At 44.7% G+C, this 19,505-nt stretch overlaps 1 protein-coding gene across 4 annotated transcripts in view; it reads right to left on the reverse strand.

The window, feature by feature from the left end:
• FLNA (filamin A) overlaps nt 1-19,505 on the reverse strand; it is an 85,671-nt gene that overhangs the window by 24,008 nt on the left and 42,158 nt on the right. For 2 of the 4 annotated variants that reach the window (XM_081320611.1, XM_081320609.1), the window contains exons 22-31: nt 18,633-19,230; nt 16,971-17,144; nt 16,358-16,520; nt 11,744-11,904; nt 10,218-10,388; nt 10,010-10,133; nt 8,785-8,941; nt 6,922-7,111; nt 6,660-6,683; nt 2,387-2,634 (exon numbers count right to left, since the gene is read on the reverse strand). In XM_081320611.1, coding sequence (XP_081176737.1) covers nt 2,387-2,634; nt 6,660-6,683; nt 6,922-7,111; nt 8,785-8,941; nt 10,010-10,133; nt 10,218-10,388; nt 11,744-11,904; nt 16,358-16,520; nt 16,971-17,144; nt 18,633-19,230 — 2,010 coding nt within the window. The remainder of the gene's footprint in view (nt 1-2,386; nt 2,635-6,659; nt 6,684-6,921; nt 7,112-8,784; nt 8,942-10,009; nt 10,134-10,217; nt 10,389-11,743; nt 11,905-16,357; nt 16,521-16,970; nt 17,145-18,632; nt 19,231-19,505) is intronic. The other 2 variants (XM_081320612.1, XM_081320610.1) reach the window with 1 other exon arrangement.

Consider the following 19,505-nt stretch of genomic DNA (forward strand, 5'->3'; position numbering starts at 1 on the left):
GCCTTCTCTGTGGGAGCGCCTGCCCTCTGGAACCAGCTGCCGGTGGAGCTGAGGACTGCCCCCGACCTCCGATCATTCCGCCGGGGCCTGAAGACCTGGCTCTTCGAGCTCTCGGGCCCAGACTGAGGAGGAATTTTTAATTTGGGGTTCTTTTTTAACTGACTACAGGGTTAATTTAATTTCTTTTTTAATTTGGTTCTTAATTTTTGTATTTTGGATTTTTAATTCCCTGTAAACCGCCCTGAGTCCTCAGGGAATAGGGCGGTATATAAATACAATTAAATAAATAAATAAATAAATAAATAAATCCAAAATGCATAGCTATAGACAGACATGAAAAGAGGTGGGATTTTTTTTTTTGCGGGGAGAGGGGGGGGATGGCGAGGCAATAGTGGGTCAACGAAATCACACTGTAATTGGGATAACCAAGTTGGGATAATGAACTGCTGGTTGTCATCACAGTAAAGAGCTCCCTTGGCAACTGGGAATCAATTGGCCAAGTAGAAAACATGGAGAGGTCACTGTGTGTCCTTCGGTAAGTCTTCTCCCCACCTGCCAGATGCCTTCAACCACTTCCATCACCCCTACCATGCGCCATGCTGGCTGGAAATGAGCGGAGCTGTTGGCCAGCAAATCTGTTGGCCAGCCAATCTGTGAGCATCAGCTTGGGAGAAGGCTACCTCGGGTCAGCTGGCCTCATTCTGGCACCACAAGTTGGCAGTAAGATGCAGATCATGGACCAGCAGGGAGGGAGTGGCTGAGAGCTAACACGCGACACTTAAAAGTTTGTGTTGGAGGAAGCTTGCAAAGGGAGGTGCTGCAAATGCAACACCAAAGGGAAAAATTAACAATTAAGTCCCTAGGTTTCTGTATCCGTGAAATGGAAAATCTGTGCTCCAAAGGGGACCCTCCGGCTTGCTGAGCAAGGTGGGGAAGGAAAAGGAAAAGAGTTTATGGCTTTCCACCAAATCCAAACTTCCTTGAGTCAGGGACTCTTGGCTTGTTTGTTTCTAGACACACGAGAAAGGAGGAGGAGGAGGAGGAGGAGGAGGAGGAGGCGGAGGAGGAGGAGGAAAGGCCCTGCCTGCTTCAACACCCCTCCCTTTCCCCTCCTTTCATTGAGATGAGCCAGGAGGCTCCTTTTGTATTGGAACCTGGAAAGCCTGACAAACATTTGAACAGGAAGACACGGTGTCCAAAAGTCAAACAATGAGTCATTGGTTAAAGGCGGATAAATTGCGGATTACAGTTTTGAGTTACTGACTTGCTTTTAACTGTCAGATGCCACTTCAAAAGGGGGGAAAAGCTGGGGGGAAACTCTCTTCTTCACCCACCCCTTTGTCAGGTGTTTCCAAGAGAAAACATTCTGAAATGCCATCCCTAAACCTAGAAACTGAAGCAATGCGCTTGCCAACGTGGATCTGCCGTCTTGATATATATATATATATTTTAAAAAAGTTTCTAGCCCTCAGATATGTGGTGTAGCAAAATTGGATGAGTTTAAGTAACCTTTTCAGAAACCAGCTGCAAAGAACATAGATACTGCATTAATTTATAGCTCCTCCCTTTTTAATTAAGTAGAATCACATCTCAAGATGTCCTGCTGTTTTTTGCATAGAAAATACATTCTCTTTGGATCTTGTGAATACAAAAGAAAACCAAAGGGAGCCAGGAGGTTCAGTGGCTGCACTGCAGCTGGAGGGCAGTCTTTGTGGAAGGGAAAACACCTTCCCTCTGACCACTTATCCCCCACCCCCAGCCAACAGCAAGAAAACAGGCTTAGCAGCAGCCAGAGGTTCATCCAGCTGAAACGCACCCCGGGATTCAGATCTGAGCTCAGCGCTGGGAAGGAAGGGAGAGCCGTTTGTCTAAGATGTCAGATTTAAAGAGAAATGCCTGATCTTCACAGTGTGAACAAGTAGCTTTGTCTCTATCGTACCGCCCTCTTTTCCAATAATCACCCAATAATTTGATTATTTATTGCACGATTATACTGTTCAGAAACAAGAGTTGATTTGTACCAGTTTTACTTGTTAACCAATTAGCTTTACATACTCCCCCCACCTCCCACTCAGTTTTTAAATGCAGGCACCAGCTGCTTCCTACTTTTATTTACGGGAGGGGGTGAAAAGGAAGGGGGAGAAGGAAACAGGGGCAGCCATTTCATCAGAGATTTTGGACGGATTTGCACACAACTTGCTTCTGCTTGTACAGCATCTTTCAGGTGACTCTTTGGCCACCAGAGACACCAGTCTGTTGGAAGCACCTGAAAGATGATTGCACTTTGTCTGCACAGGAGGCAGCGTATTCCCCACAAAAGCTACCACAGTAGAGTCTATGGAGGCCACCGATAAGATGATTTCTCCCACATCGGGGTAAAACTCACCGTAACCTGGAACGGGCTGTTGGGAATATGCTCTCCTCCAAAGCGTACACAGATGACGTATTTGCCTGGCTGAGGTGCCGTGTAGAAGATGTCAAAGGTCCCGTCCTCATTTTCTACCACGTCAACATCTACCTCTGTGCCATCTGGTGTGCACACCGTGCAGGTCACCTTGCCTTTTCCAGCAGCCTTGGCGTCCACAGTGATGACAGTTTCTTCACCAATCTGGATGGTGGGACCGATGCCAGCTCCTAGCAAAAGAAAGAATCGTGGGAAATGGAGAACTTGATCCCAACCCACACCCAAACCTTTCTTCCCTTCGTCCACTCCAAATCTGCTAACTCTAAGCCTCTTCAGCAAACGGGGGCCCTTCAAATTGTGCTTGGAGGCCAACTCTGGAAGCTCTTATCACCATCTGTCTGAAATATAATCTGCTGAGGAAGTTTGGATCAACCTGTAATTAAAGGGCCGGTTCACAAATAGATAAAAAAGAATAATGAATTATCAGACTGGGATAACTCAGTGCAGGTCAGATGAGAACACCTTCAATGGAGTGCTCCCTAATATTCACAACAGAATAACTTCTGCGTAAGCAGAACTAGAAGTAATTCCTTCACCGCTTGGCTGTTACAACCATGGCCATGTCAGCAAACACATCTAATGGTATACCAGAAACTCTTTTAGTAAAACCGCTACGTTTAGAAGGGAACACGAACCAAATGGCTGAAACTGGGCCCAACCTCAACTCAGTTCTATATAAATGAAGATTGCTTCCCATTCCTTACTGCCAGAAGCTTTGGCCCAGTCCTCTCTTTATGCATCTCACTAGCTTGCTCCCAGTTCTCCATGCGCTTCATGCAAGGAGGAAGCTGTTGAGGTGTCAAAGAAGAGCTACTGTAAGGCGTCAATTGCTATTTGCGTAGGGGTGGAGGGAAAATAGAAGTTAAGAACCCTACCAAACTCACAGAAGAGGCTGAAAGCTAGATCAGAAACACACTTGATACTTCATATCAGCCCCCAGGACTAAATCAGACAACTTAACATTGAGAAATAGAGCAAATAGTTAAGAGTTATTATAGTAATCAAAGCTATGGTCAGTCCCCATCAGTAGCAGATTCTTGAAGCAAGGGAACAGTTTTGCATGACTGGGATCTATCAAAGTTTTTGGGAGAATCCATTTGCCCTGGAAAATAAGCCCCAACTTAACATGGGAAGTATGAGGAGTACCATAGATAAAAAGTGCTTTTCTGAATTCTGGATAATAACTTCTACATGGCGATTAGCTTTTTTATTAAGAGAAAACCTTAGCTGAAATTCCAGTTGGCAGCCCACTCTCTATGAACTTCAATTCTCAAGGTGCTGAAGTGAGGTGAATGAAATGAGGAAGTTCCGTTACTACTAACATCCCTTGATCTATTGTTTTAGCTGTTTTTATATATTTTTAATGTTTTTAATATTTGTTAATAATACCGTAAAGATTTTGGATATTTACTGTTTTAGGTTTGTGCCCAGAGTCACTTGCTCATGAAATAGAGGGGTTATATAAATTAGATAAATTGCTTCAATTTTCAGCTATTTTCTTTTCAATCTGTTGCTTTCTGCTAGAACAGGAGTCTTCAAACTTGGCCCTTTGATGACTTGTGGACTTCAACTCCCAGAATTCCTCAGCCAGCATGCCTGGCTGAGGAATTCTGGGAGTTGAAGTCCACAAGTCATCAAAGGGCGAAGTTTGAAGACCCCTGTAGCTAGAACACTGAATTCACAAGTTAAGCAAAGTCATCAAGACTTCCATAGCGGTCTGTGCTTCTTTTTTGGGAATCCAGAATTAATCTTATTTGGCAGGGTAAACATTTTTCAGTATTGGCAAGGGATGTTGACAAGGAAAATGCCTGAATTCATGTACTGCCAGTTTGGCATGCACAAGCGAAGCTACGGGAGTGCTTTCCCTGCTCAGATTACTTGGTGAAGTCCATCAGTTATAGAAATGCCAAAAAGATGTGTGTCACTATCTGGCAAAATAGGTCCATGCTAAAGACCTGTGCATCCCTGGCAATTTATACCTCTTCTTCGGATTTCAAGATCAGCAACTTTTTCTCTCGTATTAAGAGAATCCAATAATTTACCTGTTTTAAATTTTTAGGCTTCCACACATGTCACTGAAGTACAATTCCCAGTATCTATTGGCCAAACTGGTAGAAATTGTAGTTCAGAAGCATCTGGAACACCACACTTTCCCCTGCCCCTGGAGATCTATGTTCCTATGCTTGATGAAGTAAAGGAATGTATAGTTTAACATGTCCAACTAGTTGCCTCTGGAAAGCTACAGAATGGACAAGAAGAGAAGAAGCAACCTCTGCTTCATGTCACCTAGTGATGACTACTTCAGGCAGTCCTTGACTTACAATCAGTCGCTTAGTGACCACAACTGACCCAAGAGGGGACTTACAATCTAGATTCAAAGTTCTAACAATTGGGACCCTCCACGGTCATGTGGCCAAACTTTGGGCACTCAGCAACATGGTCGCTTGCAGCATCCAGTGGTCATGTAACCATATTCTACAATGTTTCTGCAGAAAACCAGCACATATTTCCTTAACTGCAGTGATTTATTTAATGACCGTTGCAAAAAAGGTCATAAAATTGGGATAGTCACAACATACGACTGTAATGGGCAGGCTCCATTACAGTCATATGTCAAGGACTTACTTACATACAGCTGTCATTATTAGCATATATGACAGCCTTATCTTTCAGGAATTACCATAATACTTTTTCTGAGCCACCGAAGTTGGAGGTTGCCACTACATATTATGCAAACTACTACTATAATTTTGAATTATGTGCTCTGTGAAGGACTACTGTGGTTGCTTTTAAGCATCTTCACCCAGCTAGCTTCATTTCAGGAACTTAAAATTCTTGTATTTGCAGAAAGAGAGGAAAGAAACTTTCCTGGTATGAAAACAAATCTCCAGCAGTTCTTCAATTAACATGGGAAATCTTGTTAGCCACTTCTATAAATACAGTCTGTTCCCTGCTTCAAGACTTCTGCACCTTGACAATAGGCATCTTCCAGGACAAGGTGGTCCCACCAGCCACCCCAAAGCTTGCAACATCCCTGTCTATAGAGAGGAAACCTTCCCCCGAAAGGTTAGGAAACATGCATGGTGCCAATCCATTTATTTCTGATTACAAAGACACACCCTTCATGGAGCAAGCAAGAGGGTGACTTCAAGAGCACAGGGAAGGGAGGGGGGGATTACCTGGGGAATGGGAGGAGGGAGTTCCAGGACCACCATGCTGCAACATTACCCTGACATTTAGATCCACCTGCTTGTTTCTCAGCAGTTCACTAAGTTGGACACAGTCCAAGGCGTTTTTACACCTCACAAGGAAAGGTACGGTTGCCAACCAGGCAGAGCTGCTTGCCAGAGTTATAAGTAACCCTTAGTTGAACTCAGTGGTGGGATTCAAATATGCGAACAACCGGTTCGCTGTGTGGATGCCGCTTCCAGAAGTCCATTCTGGGCCTGGGCAACAAAAAAATTAGCTACCAGCTCTGCCGAAGTGGTGCAAACCAGCTGAATCCTACCACTGGTTGAACTACTGGAGGAAAACATCAGTAATCTCTGCTCAATATTTGTGACACATCTGGGCTAAGTGAAAAATATGATATAATCAGAGGTAGGGCTGATAGCTCAGATGTTCATGCAGTGCAGGATCCCTGGCTCAGTCCCTCATGTGTGAAGAGAGAAACAAACCCTGCATCAGGACACGAAGGTTATCTGCTCTGCTCAAGGCTTGAGAGTTACAACTGATTGCAGATAAAACGCTGTATTGGGAGCCCTTCTTACAGACTGGCATTTTCATAATATAGTAAAACCATTTATTTTCCCATTAATCCACCAGAGCTATGTCTATAAAAAAATACTCTTAACTGTTGACTGACTGATCAGTAGGACTGCAATTGAAGAGCCTACTTTTTTACGTTTCCAAGTCATACCATCCTAATGTTTTACTTAAGATGCTCCTTTACATGGCAAGGGAATCAATAAACGGCAGCTCTGTATTATTTCTGGCAAATGGCGCACCGACATTAATAGATTGATTGGACTGGTACTTTAAAACAGCCTCTTCCAGTTCAAACGGTGTCCTGCTGCCCAATCTCAAGCCAAGGTGGAGTCTAATGCAGGGGAGGGGGAAACCATGCTAGGAGGGAAAAACTGCAGAGGGAGCAAGCAGACGGAGGGGATGGGGGAGCCATCAGCAAGCTGCTTACCTAGCCCATGACCTCCAATCGACACTGAGGTGAAAGGGCAAAGAGCAAGGGTAATCAGAGTGAGACAAAAATCACACAAAACAGTGCACAATTAAAAAACACAGAAGAAACATGAATCCCGTTCCCCACGGTGATGAGCAGTGGAGCCGGAGGTGCCCGGCAAAAAGCAGTCTGTGTGGGGTGTGGCATTGATTCAGCGTGGCTTGCCCGCCCTCCAGCACCTTCCCTCGCCCTGAGACCCCTGGTCCGGATGAGCTCTCACCTGTCACCGTACACTTGCTGGCATCACCAGTTGGTAAAGCACGGATACGGTAGGGGGAGTAGGGAATCTCATCTCCACCATACTTGATGAGAATGGTGTAGCGGCCAGTCATGTCAGGAACATAAGACACTGTGTAGGTGCCATCTTGGTTGTCCCGGATGGTGGCCTTTTTGGGTTTGCCTTCAGGATCCTGAGCAAAGCACAAGGCAAGTAAGTGGGTTGATGTAGAGCAGGGGTGTCAAATTGCCGGCCCGCGGGCCAGACACGTCATCGGGAAACTGCGCCCATCCCATTGCCGGCAATGGTGAAAAAGCTCTGATACGTTGCGCGACGTCATGTGACATTGCAAGTTTGACATGTCTGATGTAGAGCCAGTGAAAGGCACTCAAGCTGTAGGTAAGGGTTCCCCAAAGTGGTCAGTATCGACTCATAAGGGTCAGTGAAACTACTGAAGGGGTCAATGTTACTACAAAACAGTGTGAAATCACAGCTGCCAATTCTTTAGCTGGTGTTGGCCTTCATATGCATGAAATTCTTGCCAAGAACCTAGGATATTGGTATAGTATTTGCAATACTATTGGTATAGTATTTGTGCAGATCCAAGAAGCAGGACCTTTTGTAAACGACAGATGGACATTTTGTCAATGTGCAGATTTTCTAAGTGCTATCCAAGATATTTTGGTATGGTACCCACTGTGCCGATAACCACTGGGATCACCATTATTATTATTATTTAAGATTTAATTTTTAATTCGATTCAGAGTCTGGGACTGGTAAAAACATGGTCACACAGTTAACCAGATATCTAGATTGGAACTAACATTTTTATCCACTTATCAAGTTCTTCCCAAGGATCTGGGATAGGGAGATGATGTTGTTTGATGGTATTAAAGGTGCTGTTGCAGGAGGCAAGTTGTTCCATGTAAAGCTGCCTTTTGCAATGGATTAATAATGATTTTGTCAGAGCCCATGGTATTATTACTATTATTACTATACTCATAGCTCTATTATTTATTATTTGAAGTAGTATTTATTATGTTATTTTCATATAGACTAAATGTCTAGGAGTCAATGAACAATCTGAAACTTCAAGAAGGGGTTGATGAGCTGAAGAGTTTGGGCACTCCTACTCTAGGTTGTTATCCTAAGCCTGAAATTACTAGATACTGCTATTAAATCAGCTGTTCTTTTTAAAGAGACAAGCACTAAAAACTCATTCACTTATTTGGGTTTAAGGAAATATCGGATTGTAATAAATAAATCAGGATGATTGTGTAGGAGCTGTGGTCATAACTAATTGAATCATACAACAGAGACCAACAAACATTTTGCAGAGCTCAGAGTCATCACTTTATAGTTTATGGTCCTTAGTTCAGGACTTGGAATAAAAATGGATAGTGTCAGACTCTCAATCTCATAAATATCATTTCTGATCAACAGCTTCAGATCTAGAAGTTGAAGTTGAACAAGGAAACATTAAAACTTAAGATTCTCAAACCCCCCCCCCAAAAAAAATCCCCAAACCCCAACATTCATGATATGTCCCAAGTATAAAACAGCATTTGCATCTTCTTAGGAGAGGTATCATTGGCAATATGAAACAGAAGATCATTGCAGGAGGCTGCAGCAAGGGATTTATGTCTTTGCCACCATTCAACTGGACAACCCTTTAGATGGGATTGCCTGGGAACCTCACAGTGCAGAATGCAGTTAGTTGTCTGCCTACTGGTGGGTGAGAACTGCTATTCATTCTGAAGGACACAGTTGTGCACATCTAGCAACAGCAATAACCCCCATCAAGAACTCTGTTTTTCTCTGTTTAGTCTCCCTGCAACCCCATCTCTGTGGCCTATTTCCACTTACCGTGATCTGTACAGCCAGCAAACCTTCTCCAGCATCCTTAGCGTCAATTGTAAACTCTACTGGCAAACTAGCTGGAACACCTGTAGTGTTGAGTCCGGGACCACTGGCCTTTACCTTGCTAGCATCATGAGTAGGTAGAACCTTAACCTTGAATGGGCTGGAGAAATACAAGAAAGAAGAAATGTGAGGGCTAAGTAGATATACGAGTTTATCAAAAAGTCTAAGGACGTCTGCTCTTCTAAGCTGCACAAATGCTCTTCAGCATCAGAAAGGACTGTAATTGTCCTATTTTACAATACAGTGTAAGTCTTCCCAAACTGACACCCATCCGAGAAGTCAGAATGGTACCCTCAGAATTTCAGCCATGTTGAATCAAGTTAGGAGAAGTTCACTCTGAATATATTGAGAATGCATCAGGTTGGAAAAAAAGCTGAAACTGGGACTGACTAAGGGCTGCCCTTTTCAAGGTAGAGGGAAGGACAAGATTCAGTGGGAGACCTTTTGGTCCAGCTTCAGCAGAAGCAACTGAGGACCCAGATTGTTGGGGGCAATTAAGCTGACTTTGTAATAATGCCGCTTGGGGTGTGTGTGAAAGCCCTAATAAGCAGGCATATACATAGAATGAAGGCTACTGCTAAGCTTGTAAGCCGCCCTGAGTCTTTGGAGAAGGGCGGGATATAAATGGAATTAAAATAAAATAAAATAAAATAAAAAATAAACAGGGGAAGCATTCCCCTGAGTATCTTTTGCCCTTAAAAAGATGGATGATGCAAACTGTTTTGGCTTTTTTCTTACATTACAAACCAAGGTAATGAAGGAATATGGAGCACTAGCTCAAGCAAACACCCTAGCGACTCTTCAGAGTTGCTAACTAGGCAATTTCTATTTTCTATGAGTTCTGTTACTATGGAATAAAACCCAGTTGATATTGTGTTATCACCAGGTCTGCCCTTTCTTCATGGTTGATTCCAAAGGCCTCAAAAACAACTGTTCACAGACTGTTCGCTATGTCACCCTAGAGTAAGTGTAAGCCACCATGTAAGGTATCCCAAAGGGTACAGAAGTTCTGCTCAGGCTCTCTGAGCTTCCACTTTTCAAATATGGTTCTTTGGGAGAAGAGAGGTCTGTTAATCGTTAAGCATCAGTAGTCTGTCCACGAAGGCCATGTTTCTGCATTTCTGCCACAGAGGCTTCTGTTCTTTGCCATCCACTAATCCACTCCTACCTGTGAGGCACCTCGTCGTCTCCATAGCGCACAGCAATGCTATACGGTCCTTCACGACTTGGTACGTAACTTGCAGTCTGAGTACCATCAGCATTATCCACTACATCTACAGGCTCAACTACTCCTGTAGGACAAGGGCAAGAGGTGAGGGATGAACCAAGCTCAAAGAAGATACTATATCTGTCCAGTCAGGAACAGATTTACTTACCCTTTGGACCTTGAACTTTAACCTCGAGGGGTGCCACACCTGCCTTGCTGGAGTCCACAGTAAAGGACTGAGGAACATTGGCTCTGACGACACCAGGAGTCAGGCCAGGGCCTGAACATTTTACCTTGGATGAATCCACCACGTCATGCACAGGCACTTTGAATGGGCTTCCTACAGAGAAGAAAGAAACCTAACCTGAGTCAAGGAGCTGCAACTTGGGAGTAAGCCTATGCTTCCTCTTATTTTTTTTAAAAAATGGTTGAGTTATCACCATCCATTGCTTACTGTGAAAGAGACACATTTGTAATCCTTATCTTCACAGCCTCCCTGCTATCCTTTATGCTTATCCCTCTGGCCTTTAAGGAAGGTTGGGAAATGTAGGCTTTAGCAAGTGACCAACCAATTTGGTGAATCTGAACATGTTCCAGCCATAGGGTGACAATACCTGCTACTAGTGACCAGCACCAAGATGTTACAGTAACTTGGATAGATGGCTTGTATTCAGCCCAGGATACCCCACACTGTACCCTCCTAATGCTATGCCAGGAATTAGAACCTCTTGCTCCACCCTTCCTGGTTTGCTAATTATTGCTTAGATAAGAGCAGCTGAAGTGCTCCAAAACCTAAACACAACTTATGGGCTGCTTTTTGCAGAAGCAACCAAGCTAAAGACACCCATGTTGTTAACCTTTTGGTCATGACTAGCTATCCCATAGTAGTGGCTTATACCTCTAGAAAGGATGGGAAACTAGTGGTGTAGTGCAGAGATTAAGTTGGAGGTTCTGAATTAGGGGAGTCCGGAGCCAACTCCCCATTCATCCACAAACACTGGGCCAACCACTGTTTTTCAACCCAATGGACCTCACAGGATTGTTGTTGTACAAATAAAATTAGGGAGATTCCCCACAAGTTGAATCTTCAGCTCCCAGAGAAGCAGCACGATATTAATGCAATAAATAACGAGGCAATAATCTTTAGGCCAAAGGCTAGATAGGGCCCACACGGCTTCTTCGTCCAGACTAAGATTTGGGTGGAATCTACATGCCCAGAATGGCGGAAGAGGAGACCTGGCTGCTTCTTCCATCATTGTTCATCACTACCTTTCTGCCCATATTGCAAGGATAGTGATTTCTTCTTTCTTTATACCAGGGTCATCCAACAACACTCAAAGGAATCGAGTCGCCTTCTCCACAGAGAGATTACTACTCCGTAGGGGCATAAAGCTTCAAGAGGGGAAGACTATTACTCAAGTAGTTATCAGATCATCCTACCAAAAGGCCCCCTTCTATCTCAGAATCGTTTCCCCAAACTAATCTGAGGATAGCCTAAAAAACTGCCAAGCTACAGCAGTGAATATGATGAGCTGTCAATAGCATTTAAGCCATGTTGCCCTCATGGCCCAGCTAGGTTCCCTATTGAATTTTTAGGGATTGCCACCACCAAGCCAGTTCAGTTAACCAAATTCTAACTTCTAATAAGCACTGCCAGCCCCAGCCTATTATCACTACATCCAACTCAAGTCATACCTGGCACTTGGTGGCCACCATATGTGACATTAAGGTTGTAGGTGCCAGGCTCATAGGGGATGTACTCCACAGAACAGCTGCCATCTTTGTTGTCAGTGCAGGACATTTTTGCTTCAGAGGGACCTTCAACTGCGAGGCCCAGACCACCAGTACCAGCACCCCTGTGGCAGAAAGATGGAACAATTGGGTCATGCATTCCAAAGAGGCCTCTGAGCTTTGAACCCAGCCTGCCATTATGGGGAGCGGGGAATTGCAGCTGCTATGAAAGGGAGAGGGAGGGGGGGAATGTAAAAGTTAAAACATTTCAGTAAGACTACATCAATCTGGGGGGATGGGTAGCCCCAACTTTCTATGTTCCAATTTGGAGCTAATGTAAAGTTTAGTGTGTCAGAAACCATGGACACCTGAAGGGTGTAGCTGTATCTTACTTGGATTTCATATATATATATATGTAGCTCTGCACCCCCCTTCATGGATTACTGCCTTGTCGTGGCGAAGGGGCTTGCGTAATTCAATGAAGCTATGAGCTATGCCGTGGAGGGCCACCCAAGACGGACAGGTCATAGCAGAGAGTTCTGACAAAACGTGATCCACTGGAGAAGGAAATGGCAACCCACTCCAGTATCTTTGCCATGAAAACCCTATGGACAGTACCAAAAGGCAAAACGATATGACGCTGGAAGATGAGCCCCTCAGGTCGGAAGGCGTCCAATATGCTACTGGGGAAGAGCAGAGGGCTAGTACTAGTAGCGCCAGAAAGAATGAAGCGACTGGGCCAAAGCCGAAAGGACGCTCAGCTGTGGATATGTCTGGTGGTGAAAGGAAAGTCCGATGCTGTAAAGATTTTTTCTCCATAGGAACCTGGAATGTAAGATCCATGAATCAAGGCAAGCTGGACGTGGTCAAACAAGAGATGACAAGACTGAACATCGACATCTTAGGTATCAGCGAACTAAAATGGACAGGAATGGGTGAATTTAATTCAGATGACCATCAGGTATACTACTGCGGGCAAGAATCCCTCAGAAGAAATGGAGTAGCCTTCATAGTCAATAAAAGAGTAGGAAAAGCAATACTGGGATACAATCCTCAAAATGACAGAATGATCTCAGTTCGAATCCAAGGCAAACCATTCAATATCACAGTAGTCCAAGTCTATGCCCCAACCACCGGTGCTGAAGAGGATGAAATTGATCGGTTCTATGAAGCCCTACAGCACCTTATAGAACTAACACCAAAAAATGATGTCCTTATCATCATGGGGGATTGGAATGCTAAAGTAGGAAGCCAAAAGATAACCGGAATAACAGGCAAGTTTGGCCTTGGAGTACAAAATGAAGCAGGGCACAGGCTGATAGAATTTTGTCAAGAGAATACGATGGTCATAGCAAACACTCTTTTCCAACAACCCAAGAGACGGCTCTACACATGGACATCACCAGACGGTCAACACAGAAATCAGATTGACTATATGCTCTGCAGCCAAAGATGGAGAACCTCTATACAGTCAGTAAAAACAAGACCAGGAGCTGACTGTGGCTCAGACCATGAGCTTCTTGTTGCAAAGTTTAGGCTTAAACTGAAGAAAGTTGGGAAAAGCACCAGGCCAGTCAGGTATGAATTAAATCATATCCCTGTTGAATATACAGTAGAGGTGACAAATAGATTTAAGGAATTAGATCTGATAGACAGGGTGCCTGAAGAACTATGGACAGAGGTTCGCAACATTGTACAAGAGGTAGCAACCAAAAACATCCCAAAGAAAAAGAAATGCAAGAAAGCAAAATGGCTGTCTGAGGAAGCTTTGCAAATAGCTGAGGAAAGGAGGGAAGCAAAAGGCAAGGGAGAAAAAGAAAGATACGCCCAATTGAATGCAGAATTCCAGAGAATAGCTAGAAGAGATAAGAATGCCTTCTTAAATGAACAGTGCAAAGAAATAGAAGAAAACAATAGAATAGGGAGGACCAGAGATCTTTTCAAGAAAATTGGAGAGATGAAGGGAACGTTCAATGCAAAAATGGGCATGATAAAGGACCAAAATGGCAGGGACCTAACAGAGGCAGAAGAGATTAAGAAGAGATGGCAAAATTACACAGAAGAACTATACAAGAATGAGCTTAACGTCCCTGATAATCACAATGAGGTGGTCACTGACCTCGAGCCAGACATCCTAGAATGTGAAGTGAAGTGGGCCTTAGAAAAGCTGAGCAACAACAAAGCTAGTGGAGGTGACAGTATTCCAGCTGAGCTATTCAAAATCTTAAAAGACGATGCAGTAAAAGTGCTACACTCAATTTGCCAGCAAATTTGGAAAACTCAACAGTGGCCACAGGATTGGAAAAGATCAGTTTACATTCCAATTCCAAAGAAAGGCAGTGCCAAAGAATGTTCAAACTATCGCACCATTGCACTCATTTCTCATGCTAGTAAAGTTATGCTTAAAATCCTACAAGCTAGACTCCAGCAGTATGTGGATCGAGAACTACCAGAAGTACAGGCAGGATTTCGAAGAGGCAGAGGAACTAGAGATCAAATAGCCAACATACGCTGGATCATGGAGAAAGCTAGAGAGTTCCAGAAAAACATCTACTTCTGCTTCATTGACTATGCTAAAGCCTTTGATTGTGTGGATCATAACAAACTGTGGCAAGTTCTTAAAGAGATGGGAGTACCAGAACATCTTATTTGTCTCTTGAGAAACCTATATGCGGGCCAAGAAGCAACAGTGAGAACTGGACACGGAACCACTGATTGGTTCCAAATTGGGAAAGGAGTCCGGCAAGGCTGTATACTGTCGCCTTGCCTATTTAACTTATATGCAGAGCACATCGTGAGAAAGGCAGGGCTAGATGAATCAAAAGTTGGAATTAAGATTGCTGGAAGAAATATCAACAACCTAAGATATGCAGATGATACCACTCTAATGGCAGAAAGTGAAGAGGAACTGAAGAGTCTCTTGTTGCGAGTGAAGAAGGAGAGTGCAAAAGTTGGGTTGAAACTAAACATTAAGAAAACCAAGATCATGGCATCCGGCCCTCTCAATTCCTGGCAAATAGATGGGGAAGAAATGGAGGTAGTGACAGATTTTATTTTCCTGGGCTCCAAGATCACTGCAGATGGGGACTGTAGTCAAGAAATTAAAAGACGCTTGCTCCTCGGGAGGAAAGCCATGGCAAATCTAGACAGCACACTAAAAAGCAGAGACATCACCCTGTCAACAAAAGTGCGTATAGTCAAGGCTATGGTCTTCCCAGTTGCAATGTATGGCAGTGAAAGTTGGACCATAAGAAAGGCTGAGCGCAAAAGAATTGAGGCCTTTGAACTCTGGTGCTGGAGAAGACTCCTGCGAGTCCCTTGGACTGCAAGGCGATCAAACCGGTCAGTCCTAGAGGAGATCAACCCTGACTGCTCTTTAGAAGGCCAGATCCTGAAGCTAAAACTCAAATACTTTGGCCACCTAATGAGGAGGAAGGACTCACTGGAGAAGAGCCTAATGCTGGGAAAGATTGAGGGCAATAGAAGAAGGGGACGACAGAGAATGAGGTGGCTGGATGGAGTCACTGAAGCAGTAGGCGTGAGCTTAAATGGACTCCAGAAGATGGTAGAGGACAGGAAAGCCTGGAGGAACATTGTCCATAGGGTCGCGATGGGTCGGACACGACTTCGCAACTAACAACAAGCTCTGCACCTCTGTTCAAAGCCTACTTGGGCTTATCTCTTATGGTTTTATTATTTGTCTTCTCAGCAATAGTATGTGCTTTCGAGCCTTCCAAATCCCACCACAAACTTGCATTTTAGTCTAAAGTGCTGTGCAATAATTTCAGGGGGAAGCATCAAAGTAGGTCAGACATGTCAAACACAAGGCCCGGGGGCCGGATCCGGCCCGCGAAGTGGTTTCATGTGGCCCGCGTAGCCATCCTGGAAACAGTGAGGGAACGGCCCCCACTGCCTTGGCCCTGGCCCAGAGACCCTTCTCCTGCCAGAGACCCTCAGATCTGTCCCACTCCTGCCCAGGCCCCCATAGGCACCCTCGATGCAAACGATGTAGAGCTGGCCACGCCCACCCAGTAGGCCATACGCACTCTAGCCACGCCCACCCAGTAGGCCACGCCCACCCTGGCCATACCCACCCGGCCCCTTGAGGGCAACCGTAATGCTGATGCGGCCCTCAATGAAATTGAGTTTGACACCCCTGAAGTAGGTGGTTTACGAAGAGCGTACAATCGTACTTCCAACACCATATATATAGTGCCCCAAGGCCTTTGGTATGGCTCCTAGAGCAAATCCAAAAACTTGATGCCAAACTGTAATTTTGGGGGAGATTACAGGGGAAAATTTTGCAAATCGCAAAATACAGAGAAGGGAGCGATGGTGCTATCTGTACTTGACTAATCGGATTCCCTCAGTGCCTGCCTTTCCTACCCACCTCACCCCTCCTCAGCCACATTCCACTGAAAGGCTAGATGCAACAAAAAAAAACGCACACACATTCTTGATCAACTTTACCATATGTCTTTTTGAAAGATGGGTAAAAGCAGCTAGCCGATACTAAGAGCTACCCTTGTCCATTCCTCCTTTTCAAATACTGCTGCATTCTCTCTTTCTAATTTTTACCTGGTCTCCACCGTGAATTTGTTGGGCTTGTTAGTAGTCCCACTTTGGATGCCGGGCCCATGCACTCTCACCCTTGCAGGGTTACACCCTTCGGTTACCGGTACCCGGAAAGGGCTACTTGGCACAGGGCTGCCATCATAGGTCACATCGACCGAGTGGACACCTAAAGGGGGACAAGAAAGGGTATATGGAAGGTTACGCCCCTAAGCACTTTGGGAGGTTACAAAACTGGATGCGCTTCCTTCATCTAACACCGAAGCACCCGATGTTGGTTCTCTGAGGTAGTCCAGGCAAGAGGCTGAGACTACTAACACTACTTTTATTCTAGGATTTCAATAACAGAATCTGGCAAGTCTGAAAGTATCTTTCCCCTCCTTTATTCCTGAAAAGTAAGGAGGGTCCCTTCTTGAGATGTTCGCTCTACCTCCTCTGCTCCTTCAGACTGTTGTCTAGGCTGTGACTCTTACTCCTGTCTCCCAAAATTATTCCTATATACTATTGCATCCTCTCATCTTCTTAAACGAAGCAACGAAGAAACGAGTTCCTTCTGCCCCAACCCATGTCAACCAGGACCTCACCCAACACCCTTAGAGATCTCTTTCCCTTAACTCACCGTCTTCATAGGGTGTATACTCCACTTTGTAGGTACCATCGCCATTGTCACGCACATAGCTCTCGGTAAGGTTTCCTGAAGGATTGGATACTCTTGTTTTGATGTGAGGGCCCCCGGTCTTAGTCAAGGCTCGAGCATCCACATTGAACTCAGTTGTGGCTTCGCGGAATACACCTGGAGAGAGCATCAGCAGCATCAATAAGGAAGGCCTTAAACCAAGGGTAGGCAACCTCGGCTCTTTTATGACTCATGGACTTCAACTCCCAGAATTCCAGCATAGCTGACTCAGGAATTCTGGGAGTTGAAGTCCATGAGTCATAAAAGAGCCGAGGTTGCCTACCCCTGCCTTAAACTCTCTACCCTGCCTGCTCAAACTCGTACCTCACTTGCATCTGACTTATGAACACTTTGGATCCCGTGTGACATCAGTACCACCAGGCAATCTATTTTAAGTTAGTACTCGTGGATCCAAACTGAAACTGACGTCACCCATAGCCTATTCTGTTTATCATTAAACATGATTAATCATCATTATCCTGCAGCTGAGAGTCAGTTTGATATAGTAGTTAAAAGGCTCGGTTACAAATTGGGAGACTCTGAATCGTAGTCCCATATTATTAGGCATGAAGCAAACTGGGAGACTCCGAATCGTAGTCCCATATTAGGCATGAAGCAAATTGGGTGACCTTGAGCCAGACACTCTCCCTCAGCCCTAGGAATCAGGCAAGGGCAAACCACTTCCCAAAATCTTTCTTTGAAAACTTCAGGGACTAATCTAGGCAGTTTCCAGCAGTCAAGACAAACTTGAAGGCATAATAATAATGATGAAAAATAATCCTGCAGCCAGGAAACACCAAGGATAGAGGATTCCCACACACGACAGCTTTCGTCCTCATATGCCAACTTTGCAGTACATTCTCAAGTCCTCTTATAATAAAACCTTAGGCTTATTTAAAAGGACTTGCCAACACCCAGTGTAACTAGCAACAAGCACATATATATCATGCATTTTAGTTTCTGGTCCATATGTGAATATGTTTTAGGAAAACAGCTAAAGTTTCCTGATATCCTTCTCTATGTAGGCAAGAAAGAGAATTAGTGCAACAATCAATGGCAGAAAACCATTAAGTGGTGCTCAAGATTATTAAGTGGTGCTCAAGAATTTGCTTTTACGGGTATTCTTCAATTAACCAAACACTCGATCAGCAACGATTCAAAGTTACAATGATGTTGAACAAGTAGTATTTATTTATTTATTTATTTACAAGTGGTCCTTTAAGTTCTGGTCAAGGCAATGTCCCCACAGTCGCGTGATTGTGATCCATGTTACAATGACGACATTGCACCATCCCATGGTCATACGGTCACAATTTGTGATCTTCACTGCCGGCATCCCGTAAGCAGTCAGTAGGGAAGCTGGCAGGAAGGAGTAAATGGTGACCATCAGTAAGTAGCATGGTTGTGTAATGTTGCACTTTGGGACCACATTCCTTAGCAATGGAAAGTACAATCCCAATTATTGTTGTTAACCAAAGACTAGCTATATTCTGCAGCCACAGGAAGTCAGGGGACACATTCATGAGATTCTCTATTCTGGCCTTAACCTAAAAACAACTCAGTATCTGAGTCCCAGTGCTTTGGATTATCCCCTGCCATCCTTACCTTTGCCTTCCACTCCGGGACCATAGACTTTCACGCCAGATGTATCCACCGCTGGCTCCACATTGAGCTTACTGGGGAAGTTTGGTATAGGCTGCCCCCCGTATTTAATGGTGATGGTGTAGATACCAGGGCAGAGCGGGATGTAAGTGATGGTGTAAGTGCCGTCGCCATTGTCCCGCACGTGGACTTCCGCCTGCGTGCCACTTTCAGAGATGATCTCAATGGTGAGCTCAGCGCTCCCAGCACTAGAGCAGTCCACACTGAACTCTCCCGCCTGCCCCACTGTGGCATGCTCCAGCCCTGGTCCAGAGCACTTCACTTTGGACGCGTCAAAGCCAGGCCCCACTTGGGCTTTGAAAGGAGAGCCTGGCACATGGGCGTCTGCAAAGAGGATATTGATGTTGTACTCCCCTGGTTCTGTGGGCAAGTAGGAGACTGAACAAGTGCCATCTCCATTGTCCAGGCATTCTATTTTGGCCTCGCAGGGGCCTTCCACGGTCAGGCCGAGGCCTCCGTTCCCAGCCCCCTTGGTATCAATGGTAAAAGGGGCAGGAATGCCAGCCAAGCCGCCCTTCAAGCCTGGTCCATAGGCCTTCACCTGGAGGGGAGGATGGGGAAGAGAAGACAAGTTGACTTAATTTGTAAGCAAAACCTTCTTCAACCCCCCCCCACAAACATTGGACTGTATCCCCTTCCAAAGACGATCCTTTGCTGCTATGCTATACCCAGAGAGAGAAATGCTTTATTACTTATAATTAATCCGTATATATAAATCCGAGCTGTGACATTTTGTATGTTGTTGCCCACCAACTGCAGTAATTTATTTATTTAAAACATTTACATAACTACCCATCTTGCACCAAACTCTGGGCA

Source organism: Vipera berus, assembly GCF_964194415.1.
Source record: "Vipera berus genome assembly, chromosome: 2".
Classification (NCBI taxonomy): domain Eukaryota; kingdom Metazoa; phylum Chordata; class Lepidosauria; order Squamata; family Viperidae; genus Vipera; species Vipera berus.